Source organism: Onthophagus taurus, chromosome 3 (genome assembly GCF_036711975.1).
Source record: "Onthophagus taurus isolate NC chromosome 3, IU_Otau_3.0, whole genome shotgun sequence".
Classification (NCBI taxonomy): domain Eukaryota; kingdom Metazoa; phylum Arthropoda; class Insecta; order Coleoptera; family Scarabaeidae; genus Onthophagus; species Onthophagus taurus.
Window position 1 is genome coordinate 18,408,605 of NC_091968.1, and position 16,186 is coordinate 18,424,790.

General features: G+C 33.7%; 1 protein-coding gene across 7 annotated transcripts in view; it reads left to right on the top strand.

Annotated features, from left to right (window-relative positions):
* Positions 1-16,186, top strand: part of LOC111415100 (scribble planar cell polarity protein) — a 94,451-nt gene that overhangs the window by 28,379 nt on the left and 49,886 nt on the right. For 5 of the 7 annotated variants that reach the window (XR_011640032.1, XM_071195109.1, XM_071195112.1 and 2 more), the window contains exons 4-7: positions 1,447-1,619; positions 10,089-10,427; positions 10,562-10,744; positions 15,391-15,478. Coding sequence is in view for 6 of the 7 variants with exons in the window: in XM_071195109.1 (XP_071051210.1) it covers positions 1,447-1,619; positions 10,089-10,427; positions 10,562-10,744; positions 15,391-15,478 (783 nt within the window). In the remaining variant the exon portion in view is untranslated. The remainder of the gene's footprint in view (positions 1-1,446; positions 1,620-10,088; positions 10,428-10,561; positions 10,745-15,390; positions 15,479-16,186) is intronic. The other 2 variants (XM_071195110.1, XM_071195111.1) reach the window with 2 other exon arrangements.

Here is a 16,186-nt window from a genome sequence, read left to right on the forward strand (position 1 = left end):
TACGAAATATATCAATCTTATTCCGAATAATAGAACTTTATCACCGTTTTTTTTATTTTTCAATCCACTCTTCATCCTATTTCTCTTCCCGATGGATGTCATCTCTGTGTATGCAAAAACGATTTATAAATTCTTTGGTACACAACCTAATCGTGCTAATATCTGTGATGATTATTTTGCCAAGGAGGCCAATAAAATTATTTTCGTGAAGATTCTGAGATTGTAGTCTACCAATTCTTTAAGGAGGCTGTTCCAGAAGTTGTACACTGTAACGAAGTTGTTGACCGGGCGATGAACCTACCGATGGTTTTGTGTGGAGTATAAAGTGATGCCAAAAAAAATAATCTGGTGTCCATGATAACTCCAAGATATTACTTGCTCGAATATTAGGAAAGTTTTAAAGATGGCTGCCGCATAGCTCAGTTTTCGTTATCATGTTGTTGAAAATAATATCGCCATATTCTTTGTGGAATGGATTATGATCCTCTTTTTGCAATACCAAGAGGTTAACAGGTCCAGATATCGTTAAAGTCTTCTTTTAACCATTATTAAGTAATTAGATTTGATGCCAGCTTCATGCATCTTGAAGATGATCGTCAAACGATTCCTTGTAGAACGATTTGGATACATCTAGAAACTGTGTAATGGCTTTGGACGAATGCTTTGTAAGTTGACCTTTTCTGCTGCTCGTTCCTTGAGTGCCATTCCATGTAGATGGGAAAATGCGAACTCGCAACTGGTTCTTTCGCTCTCTCTGTTACGTCATCTCTTTTCATTACCACCCCGTTTTCTTTGAGTTATTTCGTCTCTGCACACTTTCATGCAAGTGATTAATACAGGTGATCTGAATTTTGAAGCTACGCATTATCAGTGGATAAAACTATTTGGGCGTTTCTCTCGGTCACTGCTCGACTTCTGGGAGTTATTATTTTTCTGTCATTATAAGTCACTCTGATCTTTTTATGCACGATGAACGACTTGTTACCTCGTGTAATAACCTCGTGTAATAAACCTGTGTAAGACATTTTTAAAGTTGTAGCAAATCCTCAAAGAACTAGTTGCCACCGAAGCAAAGTCTTTTAGTTTTTTTAACAAAACCCATCGTATATCAATTCGTGTTTGATCGGCGAGGTGGCAGGATCTCCACAGGAAGTCTAAGGGCCGTACACGAGTTTGACTCTTGTTGCTGAGAGGTCATCGCGCCACACTATTATCCTCAGCGGGGGATATGTTAGGCAGTATGCCATAATATTTCACTGCCAATTTTCTAAAACTAGTAACAATTTTATTTTTTTAAATATGCGTGGTTTTTAATCAAAAAAAAAATTAGATGTTGCTTTGTTATGTTTCGCGTTGCATGTCTACCACTTTTCCCCTTTGTTTTTTTTTATTTTTTTTATGTTCGTCTTTTTCTTTTCTATGTTACCCGTTTTTGTGCGCCTCTAGCCTCTTTAGATGGTCGTTTGTATCGTTGTGATGTTACCCCGATTTTGTCTAACGGGGGAATTGCTCCATCCCCAGATGACACCCGTGATGAAGATAGCGATTGGGAGGAAAAGGAGGCGAGTAGAACGCATTCGGTCAAGTTCAGCGATCCCCAAGATCAGGATAACAGAGAGGTAAGAGAAGTGTTAATATCCAATTTAAGTTCATAAAAATAATAATCTTAATGGTTTATGCTGGTTGCTTAATTATTACTTTTGCGATTTATCTCGGTGGTAATTCATCAGGTAAAAGCTATTAACCCGATTTTAAGGCACGATTTAAACTTAAATTAGTAAAAAAACCAAGTTGTCGAGATCAAGAAAAAGAACGAAAAGAAGACGGATTTATAGAGCCGGTATTAAGCTCTAGTTGTAGGACTTTCACAGGAAAATTAACCGCTTGTCCATCCTTACCTCTTAATAGTTAGTTAGCGGTAGATTCCGTTATGACCGATATACAGGGCGTTCCATAGAAAAAAGATTACACAGGAATGATTAAAAATGATACCGTTAAATCAATTAATAATTAAATTTCAAAATACTTTTTAAAATAAATGATAAATCGAGTAAAAGTCATCGTTTTATAACAGGACGTACAAATTACGATAGATTACTTTCGACATAATAATATTATTGAGGCGAACGAAACAGGACGTTATTTTAGTTCGCTTTCACGCGGTTCACACACGCATATTTTCGCGTACGTAACAGATTATGTACGCGTAGTAGTTATCTGTCGAGCGGATGGGTGAGCGAACATTGTCGCGTTCGGAATATTAAATCGACGAATGATTGTTTCAAAATCTGTGTATTCAAAGTTAATTTGAAGTAATGTTTTATTATTAATAAATTTTTTGCACGCGATAAGATTAAAGGTATTAAAAATGTAAATGACATTTTATTTATTTTTTGATTAAATATTTCGTTATTATATGATAACGTTTGGAAATGGTACCATCTTAGATGTTTGTTTTGAAATGTCATAAGCTCTATAGTAATTTTAAAATATACTGGGTGTTTCAGAATTGTACGGTAATTTTTTATTATTTATCATGGGAGACACCACAAATTTGTTCACTTTTGCAGAACAAACAGACATGTTGTTAATTTGTAGCGAGGTACATAAAAATGGAGCTGCTGCTGGCCAAAAGTACCATGAAAATTTTTCCACTAGAAATAGGTATACCAAATCGTAAAACGTTTGAAGCCATTGAAAGACGTCTTAGGGAAACTGGCACGCTAAAACTTACAGGAATAAACGTTAATCAACAAAGATTTTGACGGGCTGCTCACGTTGAAGAATTGATACTCGATGCTGTTCATTTATCTCCTAGTACTAGCACCAAAAGATTGTCACTTCGTTTCGATGTTTCGACTACAAGCGTATGGCAAACATTGCGTGAGCACAGTCACGTTGCACATGTGCAAGATTTATTACCAGCAGACTATAATAAGCGCAGAAATTTCTGCCAGTGGTTAATTCGACAATGTACACCAAAACCTAACTTCCTGAGCTGCTTGCACCCATACTTGGCACGAAGAGAACCCTCATACCACTGCTACTACTCATTACCGACATACTTTTTCTTTAAATGTCTAGTGATATTTGGTCTTCTTGGTGCAAATCTCATCGGCCCTTTCTTTTTACCACCCAGGTTTTCCGGAATATCTTACTTGATTTTTTTGCAAAATAACTTGTGTGACCTCCTAGAAGACATACTGATTGCCGATAGGCAGGGAATGTGGTTTAAGTATGACGGTGTCCCTTCTCACATTTCTCATCTTGCCACTGATTATTTAAACAGACCATATATGGTAACTGATGAATTGGTCGAAACGGACCTGTGAAATGGCAACCACGGTCTGGATGAAATCTATGCTTTACTCTACGTCTATCGGCAACTAAGAAGAGGTGAGAAATCGTATGCCATAAGACTAGTCAGAGAATCGTGGATTCATCGTGCTCAATGTTGAATTCAACAAAACGGTTCAACCATTTTAAACATTTACCCTGACCGCTTCATTGACAAATTAAAATTTTTCATTTTCAATATCTCGGTAATAAATTAATTTGAGATTTATGTTTATATGAACTTTTTTGTTTATTTTTTGCTGAAGAATACATCCCTAAAATAGTGCCGTGCAATTCTAAAACACCCTGTATATATTTTGATATGTGTACAATATTGACGATGCTAAAGATTAAATATTTCAAATTTGTTTGAAGTGATAAAAGAGATTAAATAAATATATTAAATAAATAAATTATATTACACTTTCATGCTGTGCAAACTCCACACTTTGATAGTAACCTAAATAGTTTCCTATGATACCAAAATTATCTACTTAGCTTCATTTTGGATTCTGAACTTTACCCAATCCAAAGTATTCAGTTGAATGGTGCAAAGTTTACTTTTTTGACAGGAGTCCATCGGAATCATATCTGCTAATCTTGATAGATATTCAATTAACCTTCTTTTTCTCATCATCCCTCAATTGGGATATCTTCGTCTTCTTTTTCCCGCTTAGGCTTGGAGACTGTTCTTCATCGATGATGCCTCTATTCTGTGTATATCTTTTTCTTGGTCGACCTTGACTACGTTTGCCTAGCGGCCATTTATCCCTGGCCTTTCTTACTATTCTATCTTCTTCCATTCTGTGTCCAATTGTTAATATTTCCACTTTACATTTCTCTCCCATGGCGCTACAACCTGAATTTGAGTCTTAGCCTCCTTCCAACTTGATCTCTATATAACTTGCTGCTCGTCTCCACATTCGCAACCCCAATAGGTCCTTGGCATCCTCCGTCCTCCATCCATCTCCTTAGTCTGTCCGTTCTCCTGTTTCCTTGCAGTTTTTCATTAAGGGGTGTTTTTGAGATCCTGTCATCACAACGTGCCCTGCTCATCGAAATCGTTGGAACCTTACATACTGCTATAGTAGGGACCTCTTTAACAGGTTTCTCCATTCTTGCCTATCCCTAATCTTTCATTTCAAACACCTCACACCCAGAACCCCTTTCGTGTCCTCTTCTACAGCATCCACCCATCTACTGCTTGGATTTCTTACTCCTCATAAAACTTGCCTGATATTCACCTATAATTCTCACTATGTTGATTTTTCTTTTAAAATTGCAGTCAATAAGTAATTTATAAGCTATGGGTAACAAGGATATCTATACGTCAATCTACCCCCCTTCTTATAATATAATATCTTCTTTCCCCACCTATGCTTTTAATAACTCAGCCGATGTATTATTAACACCTGGGTTTTTGTTTAGTACATGTTATCGGCTCCAGATCTTCGGGACTTCCCTCCTCCATTGCTGCTGTTGCATTCATCAATAGCTGTTTGATATATGTTTACCAGGTATCTATATTTTCCGCCGCATTACTATTGATCATTTCGTTTTTGTCTTGAATAAAATTAGTTCTGGGTTTGAATCTCTCCTTCATATACTTGACTTGGTTAGAAGTTTGCCTTTTGTTATTCGCTTTGAAGTCACCCTTCATTTGTAGAATCCGTTGATTTAGGAAGGCCCTTTTCTTTTTCCTGCTCATTTTGCTAACTCTTCTTCTTGCTTTTTTTATATATCTCTTCTTTTATCCTCCACTGTTTCACTCTCAGTGGTTTCACATCCGTCCCATTTCTCCCTGAGCAAGTTCTGAAACATTTTTGATTTATCTTCTTCCTTTAATGCCACCACGTTGAATGTACATTTCTCGTATTGTTTAGGTCTCTCAGAACTCACTCTGTATGTATTAGCTTCTCGTAGTGATGTCACATCTAAAATACCAGTAACAAGCGACTATTCACTAGGACATGTTCTAGTTGTTAAAATCCCGTCTGAGTGTTTTTTTTATGTGCCTATATCTTTGTGAGGGAAGCAGGTTGAACTAATAACCATACCCTTACTCATTGCAAAATCGATCAACCTCGTTCTGTTATAATTGGTTACCTCGTGTAGGGTATTCATCCCTATAATTCCTCTGAATTTTTTCTCCTTGCCGATTATCGCGCTTTGATCTCCCATTATCAACTTTGTATCGTTTATTGGTTATTCTTTGATCTCTTCCTTTTTCTCGTTAGTTGCAGCAGGCACGTTGATCAGTGTCATGTTAAAGAAAGCTGTTTTAATTCTTAGCGCACACAATCTTTCATCTTTTGGATTGAAATCCAAGTCCACCTTCCTAAAATCATCCTTTAAAAGGAAGACCACTCCAAACTTATTTAATTCCTTCAGTTTTTCCACTGTACCAGATAATGTGAATTTTCAAGTCTATTGTTCCCTTCTCAAGCCATCTGGTTTCTTTCAATGCGACAATTTTAAGCATATAGCTTTGTAACTGTTGCAATGGAGATTTAGTTGCTCCTGGCTTGTTAAGCGTACTGATATTCCACGTTCCAAGAGTAGTCAATATTTCGTTGCCATGTTCGTCTTCTAGATTTATCCATCCATTTCCGAGGCCTGGGATTCGGTTGTCAAATAGATTTCTTTTTACAGTGAAAGGTCGTCATCCAAAGTCCCACCTAGAACCAGGATCTCTATTTATCACCCTAGGAACTAGTTGGCCCAGTTATACCCCCAGGCACCGGGTTCCCGTTTTAGTCGTCTCTTACATCTCGCATGGGTATGTTGGGACTATACTTCAACCTCCGTCACCACATGGAAAGTCTGTATATTGCTGATATATTTGCAGGTTAAACCACGCTCTCCATTCCCCCTCAATTCTGACCTCCTCTCGTATTTTCAGAATTAGATTAGCCTGATTATCGTTTTGTATAAACGCATTTTTGTATTTCGGTGAATGTCTTTTGATGGAAACATATGGTTCATGGTGTAGATTGATTTATTTCTCATGGTGACTCTTCTCCTTATTTCGGCTCCTTACCTCCATTTTGGTAATATTTATTCCCAGATATGTAAACAGCATTTATTATTTTATGGAGGAGCCTTTGAAGATCGTCTTGGTTCTCTGCTATAAGTAGTACATGGTTTGCATTACGTTTATCTCATCGTTCAAACTTATCTCAAATTTCACGTATTGGAAAAAACATATCATTTTGCTCTTTATATGTATATGGAATAAGACTTCTTTTCCATACTGACGTTCATAATATTAGATACAGAAATTCTGATTATTAGGAGGTCGTTTTCGTAATCTGCAGTCACTGTATAAATAACCCTAAGTGCATAACTTCCGGTTTCAGATAGGTTTTAATACTTGGATCATCCATGTTTGGCACCGCACTCCTAGATTATCCAAGGATTTTTGAGATCTTGGGATATCAAATTTAGACGTCGTCCGCTCAGTTAACGGCGATAACTATCTTTGTCGCATTCCTACTGTTATGGTCCTAGTAGAGAATCGACTGTCTTGGAGTTTGGTACGAATCACTGTCATCGCTTGTCGATCTCCTTAAATATATCCAAGGATAAAGTAATACGTCACTCGTACATTTGTGTAAATTGCACCTAAACTTGACTTGTTTGACGAGGCACATAATCTGAAAGATCGGGCTTTCTCGCAATTGGAGTTAGGCATTGTCAAGTTGATTTGTAGTCTGATCAATACAATCCATTCGGCTACCTTGCCTAGTACAAAAAGTATGCACCGTGGGAGATATGAGTTAGATGGGCGGTGAACCTCACCATCTTCATGGTTTTCCAAAATATGTCTTGTGATGATTAGTCAATGTCGTCGTTTCATCTTAACCTTCTAAATTCTATCAAAGAAAGCTTAACTTCAGCTGTATTATTCAGTGTGCTCCTGCAAAAATGGTTAGTCCAGAAAGTGCTGTTTGAAAAATTATAACTAACAGAATTGTCTTCATAAACTGCTAAAGACGTAATCAATATTATCTTCAGTTACTGAGCTGAAATGCAACTAAGAATTAAATCATAAACGTATAAATGATTAGTTTCTTTTGCTTGTTTTTGTCAAAATGTAGTAATCTTTTAATTCTTGTTCTAAATCAGATGTATACACTGTACAAGTTAGTATTACAGCTTTTGTGGCTATTAATGCACCACAAGATGGATTCATTTTTCCTGATGGTGATAAGTAAACCTTTAAGTCTTTGTTTCGTTCTGGTGTACGTTTTAACACAAATTTTAACAAGGATTAGAAGGTTGCAAAACATCAGCTAGTATAAAGTGGGTCATCTGTAAAGATATGATTGTTCATAAGCCAAATTCCAGAAGCATGGAAGGCAATTTCTGCAATTCCCACAGTGGACTCTTTGCCTTTGATATATTCTATCTCCTTTATATGAACGAAGGCACGTTTCTTGCGTGTCTTGCAAACGCTGTGTAGCATAGTCTGGCAATTTAAATAATATGATTTCATATGCTGTAGCAAAATCACAAGATTGCAAATGTTTGCTGTGTGTTACGTAACCACGTTATGCATCAAGCAGTAAAAGTACTTATAAATAAATTTGAGTTTATATACCCCGTGTCTAAGTTAGTAATAATACCGAGAAATGGTACAGCAATTTTGCGCACATACCACGGTTGCAATTACTTTTTGACAACTCTTTTGTGCAGTGGTTAAAAAAATTTAGGCTCATACAGGTTAAATAAACAGTCGGCTAATAACAAATCGCAAAATTGATAGACATTCTTTCAACACGAAGAGTGTTTAACAAAAGACTTGCTCTTAAGGTACCTTCATGTTTCCGGAGAGAAAGATAGATTTTTTTTCTTTACTGAGGCTGTGTGGTGGACCATATTTTTCTGCACTATCAAAACCACAAGTACAACATATCTATCCCCTATATTTGTTGAGAATTTCTCACTTTTTATGCTGTCCGTTTTTCGATTGCTAGAGTCTTCACCTTCAGTGTAAGCTAGTGCCGGTTATAACTGGTTATTAAGCCAGTTATATTTCGTCTTCTGTTTTTGTCAATCTTTTTCATTCCCATTAATTCGGCAGCCGCTCTTATTATATTTAATTGTAATAAGTTGTATGCTGTATCCACGTCATCTTAATTTCTTATTACATTTATGGCAAAACTTTAACAAGCCAGAAGTCGTGTTGAGGATTTCACTCCCGACCATACCATTTTCTAATTGACTTCGATTACAAACGCATGAAGGTTTGCAAAATGATGATTTTTGTCAAATTTGGTTTCTGAAATTGAAGTTGTCTGTGTGGAGTTGTCTGTATGCTGTCCAGCCTTTGTTGTTTCCGTGTTTCCTAGCCTTATCTTTCTAGGCATAAAGGATTCTCAACCATTTTGTTGCAAATCCATAGTTCCAACTATAAGCTTAGTATAATAGTATAGTAACTCAGTTTAAGTACTTCTGATTAGTTTTCAACCGTTTTTAGTATTGTTCAGGGACCTTGCAGATATTGATAAACTTGGTGGTCATCTTCGAGACAAACGAAACATGGAGGTTTTTCCTTACTCTGAAATGTATGGAGGTGTTCGTAGTGTCTAGATTTACAAGCCCAGATTTAGGCAAAATGTTGAGAATGAGACTCTTAGAATTCCATATTAACTCGTTTAACATGAGTTAATAGCTACGATACACTACGACTTGTGCCAGTAGCTAATTTGCGAGTTAGTTTTTTGAAATCGGTGCCAACCAAATTTTCTAAAAAGTGGAGAAAATTTTTGACAACAATGGCAACAACACCACCATCATCCTGAAATGATCTTATTTCGATGCATCTGTGATAACGAAACTCAAAGAAGTTCTCCATCACTGTTTAGACATGATATTCATGTTGTGTTTCTTTAACCGTTAATGCATCCATACAAAAAGCAAAATTCATACCAGATAGTTATTTTATTTATATATTATTTATGGTATGCATTAGCTATTATTTTCAACATCCTGTTCGTACAATGCGAGAGAAGTGATCCCTTTCACCGTGTTACCAACTCCATCAATACCAAAGCTGTTTGCAATGAGTCATTGCACAAAATTGCCAATCCGCTTCAACCTCAAAAACTGTTATATTAGGCACATTATTCCAAGTTGCTTCTTGTATAATTTTAATTTATTCTAAAGTCGTTTAAAAGCTACTAAAAGTATACAGTTAAAAACCTTTAAAAGCTTTGTACTTAACTTAATATGTTGAAGATTACTTTATTCCATAACTATGTATATTCACAGTTATTTCAATTTAAATCTAATAAAGCGAATGAAATCCATTAAGAGTTATACATTACTTAGTTACCATTAAAATAAAATTTAATTATAGTTTACAGCTTTCAAATTAAGTCCTCCTCATTTTTATTAAAAAAAATCTTTTTATTAATCTATTATACCGACTGTTAAACGTCTTTTATTGCGATAATTACTCTCAATTGGTTAACAAAGTAAGCGAATTAACCTCTTGCCACTCTCTTGGTTCGCTCTCCTCCTTATTGGCGTGGAGACGATGGAGTTCTTTGCGGCAAAATTCCCTTCCGCGCGGATTTTATCTAGTTCGTTCAAGTCGTTCGTCTCACCGAGACTGCTCTCCTAACGGATTTACCACCGAGACCCGTTATCTTTACGTAGGCGGACCAGAAAAGCATAACAAACCACGACGGAGGTTTAAAGTTCAAAAAAATCGTTAAAGAAAAAAAAATTGTAACAATTTCCAGACTCCTTTCGTTCGACAAAACACACCGCATCCACGCGAACTTAAAGCGAAAGCACAACGTTTACTTGCTAAAGGACAGAGTTCGTTGGAAGACGCCGATCTTCATTCGACGGAAGAATCTTCCGGGCCGCCAATCGTTGAAGCCATCAATCAACAAGTTGAAGACAATCGAAGGAAGTTTGATGATGATGATGGACTTCAAGAGAATCGAGTAGAAAATCAGTTAGTGAATCGAATTGAAAATCAAATTGAAAACCGGTTGGAAATTAGACAAGAAATTATAGGAAACGGAAATAACGAAGGTGCATCTAGTAGTGCAGAAGAAGACGATTCCGAAGAGGTAAGTGTTTAAATAATTATTCTTCTTTAATTAATTATATTAAATTGTAACAATTTGAAAAAAAATTAATTGTAAAAATGAAAAAAAAAAAATGTTTTGGAAAATTGGCGAAAGACTTGAATAATAATGTTCAGGAGCTTGTGACGAAAAGGGTGGGGTTCAGGGGGGCGGCGGCGGTGGCAGAACAAGCCCCCGATGGGGGCGAATCGGCCAGACCAAGCCGTCTTCACCGAAGAGATACGCCACATCATCTTAAGAACAAGAGAGTTAACGCAGCCGTCGTCGACAAAGAGAAGGTCGCTTCGATCATCGCGCAGGTTGATTTTCAATTTGGTTCTATATTTTTTATTTTATTTTTTTTATTTTGGGACGAATTATTATTTATTTTGCATGGCTCCAAAGCTTTGATTTTCGTTTATTGAAAGAATTTTTAGTCTTGGATATGTGGTGATTGCATTCAACATAAACTATTTTTATTTATTTAGTTTTAACTTGTCACTATTTTAAAATAGTTCTAAAAATATTTTATAAAATGTTACAGTCCAATTGATTTCCACTCCAACAAGTTCAGCAAATTTCGAGATAAAAATGATTCATGTAAAATTTTAATTGGAGCATTTTTTAACGTTATTTTTGCATTCATTCGGAAATATTCTTTATGCAACTCTATGTATAGGGTGATTAGTTAGGTATTCAACATAAATTAGACATTTCCGACAAAAATTGTGGTTTGAAAAATCGTCTATTAATTATTATAAAGTAAAATACGAAATTATTACGAATTTGACGTATTTGATCATAAAAATTGGTTCTAAGTAGCAAATTAGAAACGATAGACGAAAATGTTTTAAATAAAAATTGTCCTTATTAAACTCGAAAACCGTTATCTATAAAGGATTTAAATCTATCGCTCATGGTTACCAACTTATATTGCTTATATGTAAAAATTCCCAAAATTTGAACGTTTTCGACATCAATATAGGAGATGAATCAAAAACTAAAAGAAATTTTTGCTTAAAAAAATATTCTAAGGGGTCCCAAAAAACTTAATCGATAAACGATTTTAACTTATCATCCATAATTACCAACTTATAAGACAAAAAATTGAGTTGTCACAAATATGATGTATTTGCTAATCAAGATGGGGTTTAAGTAGTAAATTAAAAGCGATGTACGAAAATGTTTCAAATAAAAATTGTTCTTATTAAACTCGAAAACCAGTATCTATAAAGAATTTAAATCCATCGCTCATAGTTACCAACTTATATTGCTTATATGCAAAAATCCCCTAAATTGGGCATTTTCGACATCAATATAGGAGATGAATCAAAAACTAAAAGAAATGTTTGCTTAGAAAAATATTCTAAGGGGTCCCAAAACACTTAATCGATAAACGATTTTAACTTGTCATCCATAATTACCAACTTATAAGACAAAAAATTGAGTTATCACAAATATGACGTTTTTGCTAATCAAGATGTGGTTTAAGTAGTAAATTAAAAGCGATGGACGAAAATGTTTCAAATAAAAATTGTTCTTATTAAACTCGAAAACCATTATCTATAAAGGATTTATATCCATCGCTCATGGTTACCAACTTATATTGCTTACATTGTCTAATACCCCAAAATTAGACGTTTTTGACATCAATATAGGAGATGAATCAAAAACTAAAAGGAATGTTGGCTTAAAAAAATATTCTAAGGGGTCTCAAAAAACTTAATCGATTAACGATTTTAACTTATCATCCATAATTACCAACTTATAAGACAAAAAATAGAGTTGTCACAAATATGACGTTTTTGCTAAATAAGATGGGGTTTAAGTAGTAAATTAAAAACGATAGACGAATATGTTTCATATAAAAATTGTTCTCATTTAACTCGAAAACCATTATCTATAAAGGATTTAAATCTATCGCTCATAGTTACCAACTTATATTGCTTACATTCCAAAATTCCCCAAAATTAGACGTTTTTGACATCAATATAGGAGATGAATCAAAAACTAAAAGGAATGAAAAGGAGTGTTGGCTTAAAAAAATATTCTAAGGGGTCTCAAAGAACTTAATCGATTAACGATTTTAACTTATCATCCATAATTACCAACTTACAAGACAAAAAATAGAGTTGTCACAAATATGACGTTTTTGCTAAATAAGATGGGGTTTAAGTAGTAAATTAAAAACCATGGCCGAAAATGTTTCAAATAAAAATTGTTCTTATTAAACTCGAAAACCATTATCTATAAAGGATTTATATCCATCGCTCATGGTTACCAACCTATATTGCTTATATTCAAAAATTTTTAAAATTTAGGCGTTTTCGACATCAATATAGGAGATGAATCAAAAACTAAAAGGAATGAAAAGAAATGTTTGGTTAAAAAAATATTCTAAAGGGTCCCAAAAAACTTAATCGATAAACGATTTTAACTTATCATCCATAATTACCAACTTATAAGACAAAAAATAGAGTTGTCACAAATATGACGTTTTTGCTAAATAAGATGGGGTTTAAGTAGTAAATTAAAAACGATAGACGAATATGTTTCATATAAAAATTGTTCTCATTTAACTCGAAAACCATTATCTATAAAGGATTTAAATCTATCGCTCATAGTTACCAACTTATATTGCTTACATTCCAAAATTCCCCAAAATTAGACGTTTTTGACATCAATATAGGAGATGAATCAAAAACTAAAAGGAATGAAAAGGAATGTTGGCTTAAAAAAATATTCTAAGGGGTCTCAAAAAACTTAATCGATTAACGATTTTAACTTATCATCTATAATTACCAACTTATAAGACAAAAAATTGAGTTGTCACAAATATGACGTTTTTGCTAAACAAGATGCGGTTTAAGTAGTAAATTAAAAACGATAGACGAATATGTTTCATATAAAAATTGTTCTTATTCAACTCGAAAATCATTATCCATAAAGGATTTTAACCCATAGTTACCAACTAATATTGCTTACATTCGAAAATTCCTCAAACGTTTTCGACGTCAATATAGGCGATGAATCAAAAACTAAAAGGAATGAAAAGAAATATTTGGATAAGAATATATTCTAAGGGATCCCAAAACACTTAATTGATAAACGATATTAATCCATCGTCCAAAATTACCAACTTTATAAGACAACAAGTCAAGTTGTCATATATTTCACGTTTTTGCTAATCAAGATTGGTTTTAAGTAGGAAATTAGAAACGATGTACGAACATGTTTCAAATAGAATTTATTCTTATTAAATCCAAAAATCATTATCCATAAAGGATTTTAACCCATCGCTCATAGTTACCAACTTATATTGCTTACAGTCGAAAATTCCCTGAATTAGACGTTTTAGACATCAAAATAGTTGATAATCAAAGACTAAAAGGAATGAAAAGAAATGTTTCGGTAAAAAGATATTCTAAACGAACTCTAAAAACTTAATCGATAAATTATTTTAATCCGTCGTCTATAATTACCACCGTATTAGGCAAAAAATCTGATTATGGCAGAATTGACGTATTAGATGATGAAGATTGATTATAAGTGGTTAATTAAAACTGATAGACGGAAACGTTTCAAACAAAAAATGTTTCTGTTAAATGCAAAAAGCATTATCCATGAATGATTTTAAACTATTGCTGGTAATTTTCCTTAAATTAATTATTTTCTACTTATTTTCGATTATTATAAAAAGTTATGTTTCGTTTGAAAATATTTCGAATGAATTCAAAAAACTTAACTGGTGAACTTATATAATCAATTAACTTATAATTGTCAACTTATAAGATTGAATTTCAACATTTCCCATTCAATGTCTAACTTTGAGTCTAACTAAAGTCCAACTAAATCGCTTTTAGTTGATTGAGTTAAAGTTTTGTTAATGTTGAGTGCGAAAGCGAGCTTTAATGGATTGTTTAATATTCTCTTATAGTCGTTCCGACATAATTAAATTAATGGATGGCGTTTTAATTCTTTCAATCGTTCAGTAATGATAAAATTTTGTATAAAACTTTTTTATGTAAAAATCTTTTGTGTGATATCCAATTTGTTAAAAATGCAAGATTTCAAATTAAAATAAAATTCCTCCTGATAAAAACTTTATTAAAAACCAACATTTCTTCACCTACTTTTAATATATTAATGTCACGCCTTTTCGTTTCGCCCTTTTTCATTTCTCCATCATTGCAATATACTTAATTAAATTCCCCAACCGATTTTTTTTTCTCTCTAATTCGCCTTTTTTATTCTCTATTGAACACACAACGCCGTAAAGGTTAATTAGTTTAATAATTTTTTCTACTTGACTTAATTTAAAAATAGTTTATGTATAGTAGTAGTGCAATCACCCATAAGGTCATCGCTCTCACGTTTTACCTACACCGTACCTTATACTTAAAGCCCGGGGTACTTTCACTCCGGCGCGTAAGACTTCTTTAACACATAACAGTGAGTTCTTGAGACTCTTTCGCGATTGCGCTGACCTTTACGAAGGTGTAACATACCGCAACATACCGTCACCGTTTATATTTAGCGACAAAACTCGTTGTTTTCGTTACTTTTTTTATAGCCAATTTCAATGACATCACTTTAACATAACATCACTTTCGTGTTTCCATCAACTCCGGTACGAGTTAAAACATTTTCAACGATTGTCACATTATCGTGAACACTCGTCGTGACTTGGCTTTTGTGCTTTAACTTTCAACATCGGTTTTGTTTTGTTAAATGAAACAGATGATGTCGTTTTGAACTTTTAATTGTTGTACTTTTTTTTTGGTTGTTATTGGTTATTTGATTTGGATTTGTTCCGAAAGTTTTATGTTGATTTTAAACTTAAAATGCTGTTGTTTATGTTGTGTTTTGCATTTTGTGTATAAATGAAGTTAAAAAGGCTTTAAAGCTTTTCTGTGCTTACGAGCGCTTGGAATACGTGGGATTTTTTTGGTTCGTTTTCCCGTAGGCGCTTAAGAAAAAGGAGGATGATATCGACAGAATGAGTACCTCAACACCACCTGAATCTGTTGATGAAAGAAGCACCAGTAGTCAAGGTAAGAATAATTTAATTTATTTTTTTATTATTTCTGCTGATATAAATAGGATATCAAATTTCCTTTAATTTGATTCCAAACTCGATATATTTTTAATAAAAAATGTAAAAGATACAGCTAAAAAAGTCATGGTAATAATCTGTCATCTTTGATAATAATTAAACCCATATCTCTATAAATAAATCACATACAAATATCGGAGTTGGACTGTTTTTAGAGGAAATTCACTTTTGTAGCGTTTAAAATCAATTTTACTATTATTCGTCTCTTTATTACTTTTTATTATCATTTTCTACAAAACCTGAAAACGGAAATATTATTAGTTTTTGGTGCTAAAATCAATTGGAGTTATCCAATAACTTGTTAAAGTTATTTTTCTTTTCATTTCTAACATGATACATTTTGATTTAAAATTATTACCTAATTACAAATTATTATTACCTTTTTGAGCCATTATTCATTATTATGGCTGGTAGTAATTGATAGGATCTCAAATTTCCTTTAATTTGATTCCAAACTCGATATATTTTTAATAAAAAATGAAAGATTCAGCTAAAAAAGTGATGGTAATAATCCGCCATCATTGATAATAATTAATTCAAAACAACGCATATCTCCATAGAGAAACGGCATAAAAATATCGAGTTAGAACCGTTTTTGGAGAAAATTCATTTTTACAGCGTTTAAAATCAATTTTACTCTTATTCG